This window comes from Ranitomeya imitator, chromosome 2, assembly GCF_032444005.1.
Source record: "Ranitomeya imitator isolate aRanImi1 chromosome 2, aRanImi1.pri, whole genome shotgun sequence".
Classification (NCBI taxonomy): domain Eukaryota; kingdom Metazoa; phylum Chordata; class Amphibia; order Anura; family Dendrobatidae; genus Ranitomeya; species Ranitomeya imitator.
In genome coordinates this window covers 792,228,903-792,252,323 of record NC_091283.1, presented here as the reverse complement: position 1 = coordinate 792,252,323, position 23,421 = coordinate 792,228,903, and the positions used below count along the sequence as shown (strand labels likewise).

The following is a 23,421-nucleotide window of genomic DNA, read 5'->3' as shown; positions in this document are numbered from 1 at the left end:
AGCTTGATCTCTCCTGTCAGTAGTTAGTATACTAACCAGCTTGATCTCTCCTGTCAGTAGTTAGTATACTAACCAGCTTGATCTCACCTCTATCAGTAGTTAGTAAACTAACCAGCTTGATCTCTCCTGTCAGTAGTTAGTATACTAACCAGCTTGATCTCTCCTCTGTCAGTAGTTAGTATACTAACCAGCTTGATCTCTCCTCTGTCAGTAGTTAGTATACTAACCAGCTTGATCTCTCCTCTGTCAGCAGTTAGTATACTAACCAGCTTGATCTCTCCTCTGTCAGCAGTTAGTATACTAACCAGCTTGATCTCTCCTGTCAGTAGTTAGTATACTAACCAGCTTGATCTCACCTCTGTCAGTAGTTAGTATACTAACCAGCTTGATCTCTCCTGTCAGTAGTTAGTATACTAACCAGCTTGATCTCTCCTGTCAGTAGTTAGTATACTAACCAGCTTGATCTCTCCTCTGTCAGTAGTTAGTATACTAACCAGCTAGATCTCTCCTGTCAGTAGTTAGTATACTAACCAGCTTGATCTCTCCTCTGTCAGTAGTTAGTATACTAACCAGCTTGATCTCACCTGTCAGTAGTTAGTATACTAACCAGCTTGATCTCTCCTCTGTCAGTAGTTAGTATACTAACCAGCTTGATCTCTCCTCTGTCAGTAGTTAGTATACTAACCAGCTTGATCTCACCTCTATCAGTAGTTAGTATACTAAACAGCTTGATCTCTCCTCTGTCAGTAGTTAGTATACTAACCAGCTTGATCTCTCCTCTGTCAGTAGTTAGTATACTAACCAGCTTGATCTCACCTGTCAGTAGTTAGTATACTAACCAGCTTGATCTCTCCTCTGTCAGTAGTTAGTATACTAACCAGCTTGATCTCACCTCTATCAGTAGTTAGTATACTAACCAGCTTGATCTCTCCTGTCAGTAGTTCGTATACTAACCAGCTTGATCTCTCCTTTGAGTTCCGTCTTCATCGCTGTCTCTCGCTATTTTGTCAGCACAATCCATGTCTCCTCTTTGTCTCTATGTCAGCTCCATCTCTCAGGACTCTCTTACTGTTCTGTCAGCAGAACTCATCTCGTCTGTCACCATGCTGTCAGCCTGATCTCTTTTGACTCTCACTATTCCGTATTCTCTCCAGTCTTTCTATCACTAAACTGTTACTTCAATATGTCTGCTCTCCCTCAGTATGTAGTCCGTCAGCTCCATCCCCATTCTCTAGAACAACTTTATACAAGAATACAGAGAAAAAGGGTTTCTGCTTAAGGCTGGCTTCTCATTGGTCACTGAACTAAGGGTAAGGAAGTTCCAGTATGTATAATCTTGGCAGGCTGCCCAGTCCATCCACTGAAAGTGACTGGATGGCTGGTAAGTGTTCAGTGACTAAAGGTACCTTCACACAACGATTTCGTTAACGATATCGTTGCAACGTCACGCTTTTTGTGACGTAGCAACGATCCCGCTAACGATCTCGTTATGTGTGACAGCGACCAACGATCAGGCCCCTGCTGGGAGATCGTTGGTCGCTGGGGAATGATCAGGACCTTTTTTTGGTCGCTGATCACCCGCTGTCCTCGCTTGTAACCAGGGTAAACATCGGGTTACTAAGTGCAGGGCCGCGCTTAGTAACCCGATATTTACCCTGGTTACCATTGTAAAAGTTAAAAAAAAAAAAAAACAGTACATACTCACATTCCGATGTCTGTCACGTCCCCCTCCGTCAGTTTCCCTGAACTGACTGTCAGCGCCAGACGTAAAGCAGAGCACAGCGGTGACGTCACCACTGTGCTCTGCTTTACGGGCGGCGCTGACACAGTCAGTGCGGGAAGCTGACGGCGGGGGACGTGACAGACATCGGAATGTGAGTATGTGCTGTTTTGTTTTTTTTTTTTAACTTTTACAATGGTAACCAGGGTACATATCAGGTTACTAAGCGCGGCCCTGCACTTAGTAACCCGATATTTACCCTGGTTACCCGGGGACTTCGGCATCGTTGAAGACAGTTTCAACGATGCCGAAGTCTTTCCCCTGATCGTTGGTCGCTGGAGAGAGCTGTCGTTGTGTGGTCGCTGGGGAGCTGTCACACAACGACTTACCAACGATCACGGCCAGGTCGTATCGCTGGTCGTGATCGTTGGTAAGTCGTTTAGTGTAACGGTATCTTTAGGGGATCTCTCCGTGAAAAACAACCCAGATATGTGCGGCAAAACTTATGAAAGCAAGCAATTTTGTAATGTACTTGTGTGGAGACACGAGGTTCAGTGGGTGCTCTCGTCCAATGGCCTGACCATCTTAAGAAAGACCACATGTACCAGGGTTCATCACACTGAGCGCCCGTTCTCCTTTCCCACGGGCAGAATTCCACTCAGACAACACAGAATGAGGGTAAAACAGTATGGCAATAATGTATTGAACCCCCAACAGACAATAACATACAGTACAGTCCCAGCAAATACCCAAGATGGTGCAAATTACAGAGTCTCACCCTTTTGCTGGCTCGCCGGGATTAGAGCATCTGTGACTTCTGGGCTTTCAGGGCCAAGTACCCTACCAGTAGCACTCCACTTTTGGAGGGCACCCACAAAGAGAAGGTAACGACAAGCTAAGGAAGATGACCGAATACTGCGAGGTATGTGGCCAGGTGACCCAACTGTCCCAACCTGGATTCTACAAACGTCTCCATGGGGCCAGGTGACTAAAGGGTCCCAACTTGGCTTCTCTGAACGTCTCCATAGGGCCAGGTGACCGGCTTACGTAGCTTACCCTAATGTCCTCCATGGGATCAGGTGACCATAGGATCCCAACCTGGCCTTCCAAAAAGTCCTCCATGGCTTCAGTGATGGTCACTTGAGAAGAGCTGTATTCCATAAGCTGGTGCAATGGTCACTTAAGCTGGCATCATGTAGAATGTCAAATCTGTATTCCTCTTGATGGAGCCATTGTGTCTTGGCTGTTGTTCTGTAGAGTCACTTTCTGCATAAGGATATTGGTCCCTTTTTATACCCATGGTTCAGGCCATCATCCACAGGTCAGGAGGGAAGGTGGGATGAGACTAACTCTTATTGAGTATTTAATCAATCTGCATAGTTTGTCCTACACTGTTTGCAAGTCAACAAGCTACATGGACTTATACAATGGATAATAAACATATTAGCAAACATCAATTGTTCAATGACCCTGCGTCCCTGTCCTCCAAGTACCGCAACAAAATAAACTGTAGGAACTGATATAATGAGTAATAATTGTTGCTCGGGTCTCACTGAGCATGCTCAGATGATCTCAGAGTATTAGTTAGTGCTAGGAGACTTTGTTTTCTTTGCCTCAGCTGCATGATTTACGGCTGCTGGACAGCCTGAATACATGTGGGAATTCCCTAACAAACAGGCATTCCTCAATTGCATTCAGCCTGTCTAGCAGCCGTAAATCATGCATCTGAGGGTCGAAAACTAAATCTCCAAGCACTAACAAATACTCGAAGATCACCCGAGCATGCTCGGGGAGACCCGAGAAATAATGGTATTCGCTCATCACTAGTAATAACCAATTCAAGAGTAAACATTCAGATTTTTATGAACAATAGTATGTATCTTGGCATTGGAAAATATACATCAGGCATAATTAAGCTTAAATTCTGTGTCATTACAACTTGTTATTAAAATTCCTCACCATGATCAAAAATAGAGTTTTTTTTTAATTTTATTGTTAAATGTTAACTGACTAATTCACCAGCCACCTCTGTATTCTCTACCATTAGGGGTCTCCTAGGCAAGGAGAGCAGTGCTTACAAGCTCTTTCCTCTAAAGCTTGTAAGCGCTGATCTGAAGCTGGCTGGATAGCTGAAGCGCACTGTTAGAGCCTGATCTGGCTAGGTTAAGAGCCACTGTGTTCTTCCAATGCTGAAGTAAAGCTGTCTCATATAGCAGCATCAGAAAGTGCATGGTTCAGGCCAGCAGTACAACTGTGCCGCTGGTCTGAGCTGTCAATCAGAAGCGCATAGACCCCCAACAAGCAGGAAGTCAAGAACAGTGCGCTCCTGAAGACAAGATGAGGAAAACCCTTTAATGAAATGACAGATATGGCTGGAATCGGCTCGGCTTTTGACACAAAGTGTGAATAGGATTAAAGGGAAGGTGCCACCAGTTTTCTTGTAGTTTGTTTTTTTGTGAAATTAAGCTTAAAATAGTAATTCAAATGTGTTAATGCAATGTTTGCAAACATTTCTATATGAAAAATATTATATACTAGAGATTCTAACGCATCGGGTATTCTAGAATATGCATGTCCACATAGTATATAGCACAGCCACGTAGTATATTGCACAGCCGTGTAATATATAGCACAGGCCACGTAGTATATAGCACAGCCACGTAGTATATTGCACAGCCACGTAGTATATTGCACAGCCACGTAGTATATTGCACAGCCACGTAGTATATTGCACAGGCCACGTGGTATATAGCACAGGCCACGTAGTATATAGCACAGCCATGTAGTATATAGCACTATAGCACAGGCCACATAGTATATAGCACAAGCCACGTAGTATATAGCACAGGCCACGGAGTATATTGCCCAGCCACGTACTATATAGCACAAGCCACAGAGAATATTGCACAGCCCACGGAGTATATAGCACAGGCCACGGAGTATATTGCACAGGGCACAGAGTATATTGCACAGCCACGAAGCATATACTCACCTTCCGTCCGCAGCTGTCACCATCGCATGTGATGTCATCACTGACCGCGGCCGCTAATTTAGTCCCCGGCTTTTGGGCGCAGTAGGCCCAACAGCGCCCATGGTCCCGGCTGGCTCTGCCTTCCTCACGGTGACTCCGCCCCCTTTGCAGCGCTTCTGGCCGGGCCTGTAAGGAGTGGTCGAGGACTCGCTCTACATACTTCCTGGCCTCCCCTGCCCTTTTGTCTCTGCTCACTGGCTGGCCACGACCAATGACTATCCGCGACAGACAGAAAGATGGAAGTGACCCTTAGACAATTATATAGTGATGTACAATAACAAATTGTATTGTGGTACCGTGTTAGCCAGAAAAATCGATGTGAATATTTTTCTGCCCAATGATGACAGAAGTATTCTAGGAGTGATACCTTTATTGGCTAACCAGAAAATAATATGTTTGCAAGCTTTCAGAGCACAAAGACTCCTTCTTCAGGCTATATTATTTGTAATTCCTTATTTCAGGCAAGATCTATTTGTAATCTTGCCTGAAGAAGGAGCCTTTGTGCTCTGAAAGCTTGCAAACATATTATTTTCTGGTTAGCCAATAAAGGTATCACTCCTAGAATACTTCTGTCATCATTGGGCAGAAAAATATTCACACAATTATACAGTAGATTTTTTACAAATATATTTACCACTAGGGGAAGCATTTTTCGTTTTAGACCTCATGCAGCTATAGTGAGACTTACCAGCTTTACTGTTAGCTGAAAAATTGGGGCAGTAACTGCTGACATCACCATTTCCCTCCCCTTTTGGGTGGTCTAGTATCCCTGGGCAGAATGAAGAGCAGCATCACAGGGCAGCGCCATTTTGTGTGTGACTGCCCTGTGATCGGCTATCATCAGCAGTCACTGCATCGGATGCACAGCTTGTTTACAGAGCATCATACTACATGTCTCTTTCTCTCTCCCATCAGTCTCTCTCAGCCATACTAATGTATCTCTCCCCTCCCTTCACAATGCCTGCCCCTACACTGCAGACCTGGAGCTCCTTTTTATCTTACTGATGGATGAGTCACAAACAACTCAGGCTCTAATAATACTGATCCTACACTGTTCCTCCTTGTTGTCTTTGCAGTCTCTGATACTCTGCCTGCTGTGCCCTGACAAATCACAGCAGAGGGCTCCATGAATATGGCAGCAGAACACTCCCACTGCGGTGAATTGTGCAGCCCACAGAGGCGTGCCCAGTTCGCTGCTAATGCTGCTGCAATGTTAGAGATTGGCGCTGACCCTGTCTGTTATCTCCTATGACCATGGGGCGCCATATTATGACACTGATAGTGTTGTGCTGCTGCTGTGAAACCAAGATGTCAGCCTCCAGTGACTTCTTTAATCTTCTATAACACACAAAATATGTTTAAAATCCAATCAAATCTTTGTTCTAACAGCATGTTATACTACATTACATTGATTTATTAATGATCTACAAACGCGGTACCTTCCCATTAAGAGCTCAATTCACTCGCATTAACTTTATTTCGCAGTGGATCTTTGGTGTAAATCTAATGAAATGGTTTCCAATGTTATTTCCTCCTCATCAAGTTGTTTTTGCCAGAAAACTGACTCCGCAACAGTCAGCACACAGGTCTGATCTTTGATGATAATTTCCGTGTGTCATAGTAATGATGTGAATCAATATTGCTAAAACAAGATGTAAGTCCAATGAAGGAAGATATTTTACACAGCTGTTACATCAACATGGTGAATATGCTGGCACCTTACCAATAAACACAGTATTACCGGCCTATTACCAGTCAGCCCAGGTATACGGTAACGTTTATTTCATTTCTGCACCTTGGAGAGAACCTCCCCGGCCCGATATTCCCTGAATTCTGTGCTACAAAACCAGCAGCCTCATAGATCACTGCTGTGCTAAATTATTCACATTGTGAAAGCCGAGTCTGCTGCCAAGCGCAGCGTGAAACCAGATCACTTAACATACTGGAGACAAAAAAGGTTTACATATCAGAGCAGGCACCAGACTTCAGAGCACTGCAAATTAGGGTCACTGCTCCCTTCTCCAGGACGATCACACGTTTGCTTTATTCTCGGAGGAATGTTGGCGCTATACAAATAAAATTACAACATTATTATTATTATTATTGATCCCATTGTGCTCTTGAACACATCATTCATTGGTGGGGGAAATCGGTTATTAATTGGTGGGGGTATCGGTTTGAGGTCTTGACCAAGAGATGGGTTACAGATGGCTGATTTCATAATCCATATACAGACTGCAAAGTCAGACAGATCGCAGGTCTCCTGACCCAAACCTATGGCCTTATACGTAGACATAACACTGCAAGTCTGGGTTAGGAGACCTTTAGTCAGTCTACAAATTATGGTCCATATACGGATCTTAAAGGGTTTTTTCGAGTTTTAGAAAACCCCCGTACACTAGATGCAATTTAGAAAAAAAATAAACCAAACTCCCCTGGGTTCAGCGTCTGTATTTGCCCTGATGAAGTCTTCTCTTTATGGTAGACTTAGATATGGAAACACATACTTCATGTAGTGTTCTTCATTTGGGTGGAAGTTGTGGATTTTGTGATCATCCACTACTGTTCTTCTGTGGACGTCCAGGCCTTTGAGTTTCCAAGTTCACTTTTTTTTTTTTTGTAAAATGTACCAAACAGTTGATTTGGCCCCTCCTAACATTTCTGCTCTCTCTGATGGATTTCTTCTTTTCTTTCAGCTCAATGATGGTCTGTTTCACTTCCATTGAGAGATCCTTAGACCGCATGTTGTGAGTTCACAGCAATAGCTTCCAAATGCAAATGACTCACCTGGAATCAGCTACAGACCTTTTACCTGCTTAACTGATGATAGATTAACAATTAAATAGCCCATTAAAGAGCTTTTGAGGTAATTGTCCAATTACTTTTGGTCCCTTTATAAAGAGGCAGCTACATATTAAAGAGCTGTAATAGCTAAACCCTTAGTCCAAATAGGATAATAATAATAATAATTTTATTTATATAGCGCCAACATATTCCGCAGCGCTTTACAAATTATAGAGGGGACTTGTACAGACAATAGACATTACAGCATAACAGAAATACAGTTCAAAACAGATACCAGGAGGAGTGAGGGCCCTGCTCGCAAGCTTACAAACTATGGGGAAAAGGGGAGACACGAGAGGTGGATGGTAACAATTGCTTTAGTTATTCGGACCAGCTATAGTGTAAGGCTCAGGTGTTCATGTAAAGCTGCATGAATCAGTTACCTGCCTAAGTATGTAGCAGTACAGACACAGAGGGCTAATACTGCATAAAGTGTATGAGAACATGATGCGAGGAACCTTTTTTTTTTTTTTTTTTTTTTATTATAAATAGGCCACACAGGGATCGTTAGGTTAATGCATTGAGGCGGTAGGCCAGTCTGAACAAATGAGTTTTTAGGGCACGCTTAAAACTGTGGGGATTGGGGATTAATCGTATTAACCTAGGTAGTGCATTCCAAAGAATCGGCGCAGCACGTGTAAAGTCTTGGAGACGGGAGTGGGAGGTTCTGATTATTGAGGATGTGAATACCCTCAAATTAAAACTGAGAGTCTGTACTTTAAACCCATATTGATTATATAACTGTATACTGAATATGTTTTGGTAAACAGCTGAAAAGGTAAAAACTTGTGTCACTGTCCAAACATTTCTGGACCTTACTGCATCTCTTAAAAAACAAGCAGAAAACTGAACATGCCAAATACTTCTCTCCCTCCCACCTCCCGACATCGACGGGTTCGGCTGACTAATGTGTAGGGGACCTCAAAAAGAGTTAATCAATAATAAACACCTGAAAAACCCCTTTACATAAAGTCAGGGGATGAGCCCATTCACACATCTACTATATAATTGTCTAAGGGTCACTTCCGTCTGTCTGTCTGTCCTTCTGTCTGTCACGGTTATTCATTCGCTGATTGGTCTCGCCAGCTGCCTGTCATGGCTGTCGCGACCATTCAGGTACGGGCACAGTCCGGAAGAAAATGGCCGCTCCTTACTCCCCGCAGTGTCCCCGGCGATCCGCTCTTTTATCTCCGCTCCCCACAGTCAGTGTCCCTGGCGCTCCGCTCTATACTCCCCACAGTGTCCCCGGCGCTCCGCTCCATACTCCCCGCAGTCACTGTTCCCGGCGCCCGCTCCATGCTTCCCGCAGTCACTGTCCCCGGTGCTCCGCTGCATACTCCCCGCAGTCACTGTCCCCGGTGCTCCGCTGCATACTCCCCGCAGTCACTGTCCCCGGTGCTCCGCTGCATACTCCCCGCAGTCACTGTACCGGCGCCCGCTCCATGCTTCCCGCAGTCACTGTCCCCGGCGCCCGCTCCATACTCGCCACCGGTCACCGCTAATACAGGGTTAATGCCGGCGGTAACGGTCCGCGTTATGCCGCGGGTAACGCACTCCGTTACCGCCGCTATTAACCCTGTGTGTCCCCAACCTTTTACTATTGATGCTGCCTATGTGGCATCAATAGTAAAAAAAAGTAATGTTAAAAATAGTAAAAAACCAAAAAACCTGCTATACTCAACCTCCGTTGTCCACTCACGCCTGCCGCCATCTTCCTTTCCCAGCGATGCTTTGCAAAATTACCCAGAAGACCTAGCGGTCTCGCGAGACCGCCGAGTCATCTGGGTAATTTCGCAAAGCATCCTGGGAACGGAAGATGGCAGCAGCCGCACACCCATCGGCACAGCGCTGTTGGATCCCAGGAGGCGGAGAGACGGGACGGGGCAATATACTACATGACTGGGCAATATACTATGATATAGAAAATGCAAAGCACAGCCGAGGGGGAGGTGCACAGTCGATAGGTGCCCAAACCTTGATATAGAGAACAAGTGACTAGCACACTCCTAGGGACTGTGATGCAAAATGGAGGGGTTTATTTACATACAAAGTCACAAACGTTTTGGTCAACTCTAGACCTTCATCAGTGTGCTAAGTACATCTGTATGTAAGGTTGAGCCCCAAATGGAATGTAAATAAATGGCATCAAAAAATATAACTGGTAAACTCGAACCAGGACAAACAAATTGGAGATGTCTAATGGAAAGGGTGTCCACCGCGGAGTTTGGTCTCTCTTGTGCGCTGATTTGCGTCATAGCTCTTTAGCTATAAGGGTTTTTCCCCTCCCCTTGGCTTAACCCTTTCCATTAGACATCTCCAATTTGTTTGTCCTGGTTCGAGTTTACCAGTTATATTTTTTGATGCCATTTATTTACATTCCATTTGGGGCTCAACCTTACATACAGGTGTACTTAGCACACTGATGAAGGTCTAGAGTTGACCGAAACGTTTGTGACTTTGTATGTAAATAAACCCCTCCATTTTGCATCACAATCCCTAGGAGTGTGCTAGTCACTTGTTCTCTATATGGGCAATATACTATGTCACTGGGCAATATACTACGTGGCTGGGCAATATACTACGTCGCTGGGCAATATACTATGTCGCTGGGCAATATACTACGTGACTGGGCAATATACTACATCGCTGGGCAATATACTACGTGACTGGGCAATATACTACGTCGCTGGGCAATATACTACGTGGCTGTGCAATATACTACGTGACTGGGCAATATACTACGTGGCTGGGCAATATACTACGTGGCTGGGCAATATACTACGTGGCTGTGCAATATACTACGTCGCTGGGCAATATACTACGTGGCTGGGCAATATACTACGTCGCTGGGCAATATACTACGTGGCTGGGCAATATACTATGTGGTTGGGCAATATACTATGTGACTGGGCAACTACGTCACTGAGCAATATACTACGAGGCTGGGCAATATACTACGTGGCTGGGCAATATACTACGCCACTGGGCAACATACTACGTGGCTCTGTGCTGTATACTACGTCACTGGGCAATATACTACGTGGCTGGGCAATATACTACGTGGCTCTGTGCTGTACACCATGTCACTGGGCAATATACTACGTGGCTCTGTGCTGTACACTATGTCACTGGGCAATATACTACGTGGCTGGGCAATATACTACGTGACTGGGCAATATACTACGTGGCTGGACAATATACTTCGTGGCTGGGCAATATACTATGTGGCTGGGCAATATACTACGTGGCTGGGCAATATACTACGTGACTGGGCAATATACTACGTGACTGGGCAATATACTACATCGCTGGGCAATATAGTACGTGGCTGGGCAATATATTACGTGGGCTGGGCAATATACTACGTGGCTGGGCAATATACTACGTCACTGGGCAATATATTACGTGGACATGCATATTCTAGAATACCCGATGCGTTATAATCGGGCCACATCTAGTTTTATACATATATGGACTAACAGGATAAATATGAAGCAGAAATATAGGAAAAGAGTTATTCAGGTTTTGATAGTGAAAACACCAGATCTTGTTGTGTTCGCTGGCGATATTCCTTAGGAAACGACCCTCTTGCCAAAAAGATGCAAAAACAGCTGACAACACAAAGCAATTAAAACACATTTCCAGTTATTTCGGTAATACTTCTTGTAGAGCAGAGCCTTGGGGGCATTATTTTTCTTTATTTTTATAGCCGTTTTCCCCCAGGCTGAGACCTTTATTGGAATGACTGGAATTTGTAGCTCTCCCAGCTTCTCCAACACTAACCAAGGAGTCTGGAGATTGCAGCACATTCACACTGAAGCTCCAACATTGGACCAGGACCACTGCTGTGCAAAACAAAGGCGAATGGGAGCGCTGCATCATACTGTACGCTGCAGCCCCTTCATCTCAGGGTACGACATGGCAATATTTGCTTTATTTATCTTACTTATATAGTGTACCTTGTTTTACCATCATTTATTTGCTTACGTATATGGCGCTAACATATTCCACAGCGCTTTACAGACATACATCACTGTCCCCATTGGAGCTCACAAGCTACACTCACTATTGTATGTTTTTGGACTGTGTGAGGAAACCGGAGAACCTGGAGGAAACCCAAGGGAAGAAAATTCTTTGCAGATGTTGTCCTTGGTGGAATTTAAACCCAGAGCAGCACTTAACCACTGAGCCAATTAGCTCGTATCATTATATGGGCTTCTCTAAGACTTTCTGATATTGATGGCCCACCCTTCAAATCAGCTGATTGATAGGTCCTCAGTGTCACCTTCAACACTTACTAGTGTCTGGTACTGCGACAAACAATTAGAGGGATGCAATAATCGCCGTCTTTACTCATCTGCTCAGTGGTGGTGCTGGCAGTCACCCCCACCAGATATCTGATATTGATCACCCATCCCATGGACCAAAGGTTACAATGAGCTCATCATTGCCTTCACCGAACTCTGTTGTACATTTATAAAGAAAAGTTGTCAGCAGTCAGTTCAAGGGAAAGGTGTCAGACACATACAATGGGTGTCAGACGGTGTCTTAGACATTGACTCACCGGTTAGAAGATCTACGAGCTGCAGCTCATTTCTCACCAGTCCCGAGTTGTTTGGGGTTGAAGTGGCAAAGGACAAGAAACTTGTGAGACTGATCCATTCGATGCCTCTAAAAACAGTACAAACAATGGAGCGGTGAGATTCACATCGAGCATTAGTCACATCGAGCAAACATTTAACAGCCCTGAATCCAACCCACAAGGAACAAGCAGCGGCGTCTATACACAAGAGATCATTGTCATATTGGCCTAAATGGCCGATTCTTCTGTGTATGATTCTTTCAGGGAGCGAGGCCTTCACGATTGCACCTGTTATTACTAATTAATGGACCTCTGGCTCTGACGGCAGGGGCACCCGGAGCTGCACCCCCATCGCTCCACCCAAGGTCGGCCTCCTCACCACAAATCTCATTTCTCAATGTTTTCCTCATATTTAAAGTTTAGGGAATAAGAAAGTAGCAGGGGGTAAAAGAGCGGCTGTAGTTTAGTGCTAGCCATAGATGAGCTGACACTTTGTAACAAATTTTGATCACTACAAAAATTCATTTAAAGGGGATGTACAATTTTTGGGGTTTTTTTAAAACTCATTTTATTGAAGATTATATAACATAAAGAGGTTATATCATAGAACAAAAGAACAAACATCATTTCTCATTTATACTGTCTGGCAAAGTTAACCCTGCCCCTAACATGCCAAGGGGCTAATATCTTACCCAAAACCGTAAGACCCCCATAACAGGCCCCAAATATCACAACTTTATCATGAGAGAATATTCCTCATCACCTGGGGACTAATGTGAGTCAATGAGGAATCAAAAGCAAGTACTATGTCTATTGGTATATCCATCTAGTATAGTTCTTCTAGCTATGTCACTTACCCAATGTGCAGGGCATTGCAGTATTTTAGGTGTCCATCGTTACGACCACTGTCACTATATGAGTGGGCAAAACCATGGATACCTAAGCTACTGCAATACCCTGCAAATGGGGTAAGCGACACAGCTAATCAGGAGAACTACACTACATTTCACACAAAACTCCAAAAATGGGCCAGACAAAAGTATTGGCACCCTCAGCCTAATAGTTTGTTGCACAACCTTTAGCCAAAATGACTGCGACCAACCGCTTCCGGTAACCATCAATGAGTTTCTTACAATGCTCTGCTGCAATTTTAGACCATTCTTCTTTGGCAGACTGCTCCAGGTCCCTGATATTTGAAGGGTGCCTTCTCCAAACTGACATTTTTAGATCTCTCCACAGATGTTCTATGGATTCAGGTCTGGACTCATTGCTGGCCACCTTAGAAGTCTCCAGTGCTTTCTCTCAAACCATTTTCTAGTGCTTTTTGAAGTGTGTTTTGGTCATTGTCCTGCTGGAAGACCCATGACCTCTGAGGGAGACCCAGCTTTCTCACACTGGGCCCTACATTATGCTGCAAAATTTGTTGGTAGTCTTCAGACTTCATAATGCCATGCACACGGTCAAGCAGTCCAGTGCCAGAGGCAGCAAAGCAACCCCAAAACATCAGGGAACCTCCACCATGTTTGACTGTCGGGACCGTGTTCTTTTCTTTGAATGCCTCTTTTTTTCTACTGTAAACTCTATGTTGATGCCTTTGCCCCAAAAGCTCTACTTTTGTCTCATCTGACCAGAGAACATTCTTCCAAAACGTTTTAGGCCTTTTCAGGTAAGTTTTGGCAAACTCCAGCCTGGCTTTTTTATGTCTCGGGGTAAGAAGTGGGGTCTTCCTGTGTCTCCTACCATACAGTCCCTTTTCATTCAGATGCCGACGGATAGTATGGGTTGACACTGTCGTACCCTCGGACTGCAGGGCAGCTTGAACTTGTTTGGATGTTAGTCGAGGTTCTTCATCCAACATCCGCTCAATCTTGCGTTGAAATCTCTTGTCAATTTTTCTTTTCCGTCCACATCTAGGGAGGTTAGCCACAGTGCCATGGGCTTTAAACTTCTTGATGACACTGGGCACGGTAGACACAGGAACATTCAGGTCTTTGGAGATGGACTTGTAGCCTTGAGATTGCTCATGCTTCCTCACAATTTGGTTTCTCAAGTCCTCAGACAGTTCTTTGGTCTTCTTTCTTTTCTCCATGCTCAATGTGGTACACACAAGGACACAGATTGAATCAACTTTAATCCATGTCAACTGGCTGCAAGTGTGATTTAGTTATTGCCAACACCTGTTAGGTGCCACAGGTAAGTTACAGGTGCTGTTAATTACACAAATTAGAGAAGCATCTCATGATTTTTCGAACAGTGTCAATACTTTTGTCCACCCTCTTTTTTAAGTTTGGTGTGGAATTATATCCAATTTGGCTTTCGGACAATTCTTTTTGTGTTTTTTCATTTAAGACAAATTGAATGAAGATAATAATAACAAAGAATTTGTGTTTGCAATCATTTTCAGGAAGAAACTGAGTATTATCTGACAGAATTGCAGGGGTGTGAATACTTTTGGCCATGACTGTACTACTGGGATCAATGGCTGGTATTCCGCTCCATGCAGATCATACATACTACTGGGATCAATAGCTGGTATTCCGCTCCATGCAGATCCTACATACTACTGGGATCAATGGCGGGTATTCCGCTCCATGCAGATCATACATACTACTGGGATCAATAGCTGGTATTCCGCTCCATGCAGATCATACATACTACTGGGATCAATGGCTGGTATTCCGCTCCATGGAGATCATACATACTACTGTGATCAATAGCTGGTATTCCGCTCCATGCAGATCATACATACTACTGGGATCAATGGCGGGTATTCCGCTCCATGCAGACCATACATACTACTGGGATCAATGGCTGGTATTCCGCTCCATGCAGATCATACATACTACTGTGATCAATAGCTGATATTCCGCTCCATGCAGATCATACATACTACTGGGATCAATAGCTGGTATTCCGCTCCATGCAGATCATACATACTACTGGGATCAATAGCTGGTATTCCGCTCCATGCAGATCATACATACTACTGGGATCAATGGCGGGTATTCCGCTCCATGCAGATCATACATACTACTGGGATCAATAGCTGGTATTCCGCTCCATGCAGACCATACATACTACTGGGATCAATAGCTGGTATTCCGCTCCATGCAGATCATACATACTACTGTGATCAATAGCTGGTATTCCGCTCCATGCAGATCATACATACTACTGGGATCAATGGCGGGTATTCCGCTCCATGCAGATCATACATACTACTGGGATCAATAGCTGGTATTCCGCTCCATGCAGACCATACATACTACTGGGATCAATGGCGGGTATTCCGCTCCATGCAGATCATACATACTACTGTGATCAATAGCTGATATTCCGCTCCATGCAGATCATACATACTACTGGGATCAATAGCTGGTATTCTGCTCCATGCAGATCATACATACTACTGGGATCAATAGCTGGTATTCCGCTCCATGCAGACCATACATACTACTGGGATCAATAGCTGGTATTCCGCTCCATGGAGATCATTCATACTACTGTGATCAATAGCTGGTATTCCGCTCCATGGAGATCATTCATACTACTGTGATCAATAGCTGGTATTCCGCTCCATGCAGATCATACATACTACTGGGATCAATAGCTGGTATTCCGCTCCATGCAGATCATACATACTACTGGGATCAATGGCTGGTATTCCGCTCCATGCAGATCATACATACTACTGGGATCAATAGCTGATATTCCGCTCCATGCAGATCATACATACTACTGGGATCAATAGCTGGTATTCCGCTCCATGCAGATCATACATACTACTGGGATCAATAGCTGGTATTCCGCTCCATGCAGATTATGTACAGTATATTACTGGGATCAATGGCTGGTATTCCACTCCATGCAGGTCATACATACTACTGGGATCAATGGCTGGTATTCCGCTCCATGCAGACCATACATAGTACTGGGATCAATGGCTGGTATTCCGCTCCATGCAGATCATACATACTACTGTGATCAATAGCTGGTATTCCGCTCCATGCAGATTATGTACAGTATATTACTGGGATCAATGGCTGGTATTCCACTCCATGCAGGTCATACATACTACTGGGATCAATGGCTGGTATTCCGCTCCATGCAGACCATACATACTACTGGGATCAATGGCTGGTATTCCACTCCATGTAGATCATACATACTACTGGGATCAATGGCTGGTATTCCACTCCATGCAGATCATACATACTACTGGGATCAATAGCTGGTATTCCGCTCCATGCAGATCATACATACTACTGGGATCAACAGCTGGTATTCTGCTCCATGCAGATCATATATACTACTGGGATCAATAGCTGGTATTCCGCTCCATGCAGACCATACATACTACTGGGATCAATGGCTGGTATTCCGCTCCATGCAGACCATACATACTACTGGGATCAATGGCTGGTATTCCGCTCCATGCAGATCATACATACTACTGTGATCAATAGCTGGTATTCCGCTCCATGCAGATTATGTACAGTATATTACTGGGATCAATGGCTGGTATTCCACTCCATGCAGGTCATACATACTACTGGGATCAATGGCTGGTATTCCGCTCCATGCAGACCATACATAGTACTGGGATCAATGGCTGGTATTCCGCTCCATGCAGATCATACATACTACTGTGATCAATAGCTGGTATTCCGCTCCATGCAGATTATGTACAGTATATTACTGGGATCAACAGCTGGTATTCTGCTCCATGCAGATCATATATACTACTGGGATCAATAGCTGGTATTCCGCTCCATGCAGATCATACATACTACTGGGATCAATGGCTGGTATTCCGCTCCATGCAGACCATACATACTACTGGGATCAATGGCTGGTATTCCGCTCCATGCAGACCATACATACTACTGGGATCAATGGCTGGTATTCCACTCCATGCAGATCATACATACTACTGGGATCAATAGCTGGTATTCCGCTCCATGCAGATCATACATACTACTGGGATCAACAGCTGGTATTCTGCTCCATGCAGACCATACATACTACTGGGATCAATAGCTGGTATTCCGCTCCATGCAGATCATACATACTACTGGGATCAATAGCTGGTATTCCGCTCCATGCAGATCATACATACTACTGGGATCAACAGCTGGTATTCTGCTCCATGCAGACCATACATACTACTGGGATCAATAGCTGGTATTCCGCTCCATGCAGATCATACATACTACTGGGATCAATAGCTGGTATTCCGCTCTATGCAGATCATATATACTACTGGGATCAACAGCTGGTATTCTGCTCCATGCAGACCATACATACTACTGGGATCAATAGCTGGTATTCCGCTCCATGCAGACCATACATACTACTGGGATCAATAGCTGGTATTCCGCTCTATGCAGATCATATATACTACTGGGATCAATAGCTGGTATTCCGCTCCATGCAGATCATACATACTACTGGGATCAATAGCTGGTATTCCGCTCTATGCAGATCATATATACTACTGGGATCAATAGCTGGTATTCCGCTCCATGCACATGTCACATATGGGAAGCAATATTAAACAATTTTCCAATCCACATGAAACACCCGGCCGTGTCACTATCAGTGAATGTTTACTTTGATCAGTCGTTCTGTAAGATCTGTAGAATCTGCTGGCCGTGATCCCCATCTGCGTTATAGGACCCTGTGATCTGCCTCTCTCTCCATTAGACAGCATTACCATAAAACTCACCTGACCTCACACGAATGTATGTTTAACTCTTTGTGCAGCAGGCCGCTGGTCAGATTATACACGAAGACTGAACCATTGCTCGTACCTGTAAGTGAAGAAGACTCAGTCAAAATTCTGGAACCATGAGAAGAATATAAAAGTATTGTTGTACATCAGTAGTTCTTTCTTGTGTCCTTCTTTAATTAAGTTACAATCGCATTTTCCAAGAAAGACATCCATCATCCCCACCTGCAGCTAGCTGCTTATATGCATTAGTTTTGTACTAACAGCTGAATGCACCGTCCTCCTCATTCATCACCGCCCTGTCTACTGGCAAAATACCTGTCATTACCCATAATATCGCCCTCTCTGAATACAGGCGCTCTTTATTAATTGGCTTCATCACCCACACACTCTCTGCTTTACAATATTCCCTGGAAAAATAAAAGCAGTGAAGCCACTAAGACAGAAACTAATGTTAAAGTGATATTCCGGGATCAATACCAGCACTAATTACTAATGGGTGAAGGGGAGTTCCTCCAGTATCAGCGACCCGAGATCTTGGAAAGGCCAAGTTTATTAACTATTTATTTATTATGCTTTGCTTATATAGCGCCATCTTATTCCACAACGCTTTACATACATCCTCAATGCTGTCCCTAATGGGGCTCACAATTTAAATTCCCTATCCGTATGCCACCTGTTGAGACCACTAGGACCAATGTTATTTAATCAAGCTGTTCAGACGAGCGTGTGATACATAAATATCACACCACGGTCTCGCTTCTTCCGTATGTTGGATGAGACTCACCTATTCAAGCCTACGATTTGCTAAAAGAAAAAAAACTAACGGATTTCATACGGATTAACCGTATATTATCTCTTTTTATGGATACATTGCCACTGCCTAGGAAACTGTATTTGATCATGTATATTTTAAAATTCCGATGTATAAAAACAGACGGCAAAACAGACAAAACAGATGTAAAAAAATAAATAAATAAAAATGGACACATGGATTTAACACAACATCAAATACAGACACATAAATTGCATATGTGTGACAATATGGATGAAACTCGTATTTCTTTCATTTGCTTGTACTATGTCAGTATGTTCTGTTTGGTTATGGCGAGACGTGCAGATAAAAAGCGCATTTAGAGTTTTCACCCAGCGTGACTCTTTCAATGTCATACATGCGGTTTCTTCTACTTTATAGAATGGTTCAACAAAGCAAATATTTTACTCTTTTTTACTATTCACATAATCTTATACTATACCACCCCCAAGTTAACACAATTTTAAGCCAAATCTCTTCTTTACATTTACAGGTTACGGATACATTTAAAATGGAAGATATTTAACAGGCAGTATGTTAGCTGCACTCTTATATTTTTATTATTTATTGTCAGACCTCTTGATGTGCAGTTTAAAGTTTTCTCCTGGTTTCTGAACTTTCCATTGCGAGTGTCCCTTCCAGTAATACATGCTGGATATGAGGTCTGTGCGTCCAGGATGCTTCCAGCTCGCATGACCTGGTATGGATTTCTTCCGTTCCCAATCCTTTTAAAGGCTAAAGATGGACCTTGTGCTGACACTGTCGCACACAGATGCAGAAGGGTGTGTAATTTACCCTTACCCTGTAGAGCGGTGTTTCCCAACTCCAATCCTCAAGAGCCACCAACAGTGCAAGTGCATGTTTTTAGGATTTCCTTAGTATTGTACAAGTGATGGAATTATCACCTGGGAAATAATAAGGAAATCCTGAAACCATGGCCTGTTGGTTGCTCTTGAGGACTGGAGTTGAGGAACACTGCTGTAGAGGGTGCTGCGGCACTTTCCGCTCCATACGCTCACAGACATACGCTCTTCTCTCGCCGCCGCACACAGCTGTGTGTGCTTATCTCCCTGCAGACTTGGACACTTTCCTTTCTACTTGCACTCATCTGAACCTCATTTGTCTCCTTACTAATATCTAGGATCACATGACTGTTGTAGGAATGGAGAAAATCACTTTGTACACTGGCGATGTCAGGGGTCCATGTGCAGCTCCATGTTCAATGCAGACTGAATAGGAGAGGACTGCCATTTAATAAAGCATATGTGTATACGGACAGAACACCGGCCAAACATATAGGATTGTCTGAACGAGACGCTGAGATAATGGAAGGGGGAGCAGAAAAGGGCAACACAGAGAGGAGCAGTGTGCTTTTGACTTATGTCATAAATGGTAGGAAAGTTTTAATGAAGACTTTAGACCAGTGTCGAACTTATGGCCCTCCCAGTGGGTACGAGCGCCATCTACTCAGCACTACTACCGCTGCACTCCTCAGCCCGCGCGCCATTCCTCTCATCACTGGTACCACTCTCCTCTGCAGGCTCCGTAATGTGCTGAGGAGGGTGTGGATGGTGTCGCTAGTGCTGGGGGGATGGCATGCGTGCAGAGGAGAGTGGCTGCAGTGGTACTGCTGAGGAGATGGCGTGCATGTCCAGAGGTAGGACACTGATATATGAAGAGTCTGGAGGAGCAGGGAATAGGCATAGTTAAGTAGTTATTTATTTTTTGATGTGGGGCCATTATGCTGTATGGAGGACTATGTGGGGCCCATTACGCTGTATGGAGTACTATGTGGGGCCCATTACGCTGTATGGAGGACTATGTGGGGCCCATTACGCTGTATGGAGTACTATGTGGGGCCCATTACGCTGTATGGAGGACTATGTGGGGCCCATTACGCTGTATGGAGGACTATGTGGGGCCCATTACGCTGTATGGAGTACTATGTGGGGCCCATTACGCTGTATGAAGTATTATGTGAGGCCCACTACTCTGTATGGAGAACTATGTGGGGCCCATTACGCTGTATGGAGTACTATGTGGGGCCCATTACGCTGTATGGAGAACTATGTGGGGCCCATTACACTGTATGGAGCTCTATGTGGGCCCATTACTCTGTATGGAGCACTATGTGGGCCCATTACTCTGTATGGAGCACTATGTGGGCCCATTACTCTGTATGGAGCACTATGTGGGGCCCATTACTCTGTATGGAGGACTATGTGGGACCCATTACTCTGTATGGAGCTCTATGTGGGCCCATTACTCTGTATGGAGCACTATGTGGGCCCATTACTCTGTATGGAGCACTATGTGGGGCCCATTTCACTGTATGGAGATCTATGTGGGCCCATTACTCTGTGTGGAGCACTATGTGGGGCCCATTTCACTGTACGAATGACTGTGTGAAAATTACAGTTGGAGAATTATACTGTGATGGGGTCACCATTTTTTGTTGTGGGGATTGAGGAAGGACAATGGAAAGTACAACCTATCTGGGATGTGCTTTCCATGGGATGTGAAAAATATACATTTCAACCTTCCCCTAACAACAGAAATAAAAGAGGATTTCATGGACAACAAAGATAAAATAACATCCTGCACTATGGATTATGCTAGAAAGGATATGGACATGGCTTCCATGTGTGTGTGTGATATACAAGACTTACCTACAGCAAGGAGGGGTTTGTACTGTGTGATATTCTTGGTGGTGAGCGGTGGGCACATTCTCACCACAAATGGAGGCTGCGGCAGCCCTGAGAGGAGGCCGGTGAGTAGGAATTTGAGGGACACTTCTTGCGAACTTGCAGATTGAGGAGATTCAGAAAGACTCTGTCCTGCTGCAAAGAAGCACAGGTTTAATGAGCCAGGGCACACAGACATCAGCAGTCTGGGTTTGGGGGCATCAGTGCATTAAGCAAATATACTCAATTACTTTATAAAATGCTATAAGCAAGAAGAAGACAAATTACAGGTAACATATAGATAATTACATACATGAAGTATACAGAAGCAAAGGCTGGTTATTAGATTCGTGAAACCCCAACTATGGGCAGCAATTGCACCCAAGTATATCGTTCGCTGAAATGCTGCGGAGTTACAGAGAAAACATAGTATATGAAGCCGGCGGGATAGATGTAGTCCTTGATCAGCTTTTCCCAGCTTCAGATGATTGACAGATCTCTCCCTATGTACACAAATGGGGGAAGACCTGTCAATCATCTAGAGAGGGACATCATTGGACTAGTCAGGTCCCTTCCTATAGTTCCTAGCTGTTTTTTCAAACTATGTTTTCACTGAAACGCTGCAGTGTTTCAGTGCAAAATGTACCTGGCTGCAATCACACAGGCAAGCTCGGATTCATGCTGCCCACTGTCCAGACACCATGAATCTAATGACAGGTTCCCTTTAAGAAGAGCATTCACAAGTGTAGCTTTAGTATGTTAAACTGGCCACAACATGGAATAGTAACTGCAAAGCTCAGGAAAATGTAGTTTTATTTTTTAATTTCTCCCCTCTATTGCAGAGAAATTAGCTTCTTATAATTGAAGTTATAATTTATGATAAAACCCAACGACGAGTTACAAGAAACTGGTGTGTACTTCTTACCCTACATGAGGATGACCAACCATAAGAAGGCAGTGTCATACAGGGGAGAAAAAACAAAAAACAAACACACACACACCGTCCTCTCCTCACGGATCCCTGCAGCTACTATGTGGAGAGCCGAGTTATGTGTCATTACAAACTCTTCCACTTCTTCGTTCATAGCGGTCAGTGTGGGATGAGGGCGACAGCTGACTGCACTGTGAGCAGAGATGGGAAATGTCTGCAATGATAGATAACGCTGCTCAGCTGTATGTCTACACAGTATCTGCAGACAGTAGTGAGGAGGGCGTGTTATTTTCTCCACTGCATTATTTTACCTGCTTATAATTGGTCAACCTCATGTTGGAGAAGAAGTGCACGCCCTCAGAGACCAGTCTCTAGTAACACCCAGTTGGGCTTATCATAAATTGTAACCCAAACTTTACAAGCTAATATCTCAGAAACACAGAGGAGAAATACAAAAATACAAACTATGTTTTACTTAGCTCTGCAGTCTTTAATCCATTGTGTGTCCAGTGTAACCTGCCCAAACTGGTGAAAGGTTCTCTTTAAATTAATTTTCTGGTTTAGAAAACCCACATTCAAATATTTTTTTATGGAAACCAATCTAGTTAAATTTAGAAGACCCCTGTTACTCTCATCTTTTAAGAAGTGTGAAGAATCACTACAACAACCACCTCTTAGGCCTCTTTCACACTTCCGTCTTTACAGATCTGTCGCAGTACGTCGTTTTGGGAAAAAAACGGATCCTGCAAATGTGCCTGCAAAATTCGTTTTTTTCCCATAGACTTGTATTAGCGACGGATCGCCACACGTCGCATCCGTTGTGCGACGGATCCGTCGTGTTTTGGCGGACCTTCGTCACAAAAAAACGTTCAATGTAACTTTTTTTGTACGTCGCGTCTGCCATTTTCGACCGCGCATGCGCGGCCGAAACTCCGCCCCCTCCTCCCTGCAGAATGGGCAGCGGATGCGTCGAAAAACTGCATCCGCTGCCCACGTCGTGCAACAAATTCACAACGTCCGTCGGTACGACGCATTGCGATGGACCCGTACCGACGGAAGTTTGAAAGAGGCCTTACCCCAAAGG

The 23,421-nt window shown here is 44.3% G+C and overlaps 1 protein-coding gene across 7 annotated transcripts in view; it reads right to left on the bottom strand.

Moving 5' to 3' along the window:
• The window catches only part of WDR11 (WD repeat domain 11), a 113,743-nt gene that overhangs the window by 39,973 nt on the left and 50,349 nt on the right, over positions 1–23,421 (bottom strand). For 4 of the 7 annotated variants that reach the window (XM_069753654.1, XM_069753655.1, XM_069753656.1 and 1 more), the window contains exons 10-12: positions 21,392–21,562; positions 17,906–17,990; positions 12,160–12,266 (exon numbers count right to left, since the gene is read on the bottom strand). In XM_069753654.1, the coding sequence (XP_069609755.1) occupies positions 12,160–12,266; positions 17,906–17,990; positions 21,392–21,562 (363 nt within the window). The remainder of the gene's footprint in view (positions 1–12,159; positions 12,267–17,905; positions 17,991–21,391; positions 21,563–23,421) is intronic. The other 3 variants (XM_069753657.1, XM_069753660.1, XM_069753661.1) reach the window with 1 other exon arrangement.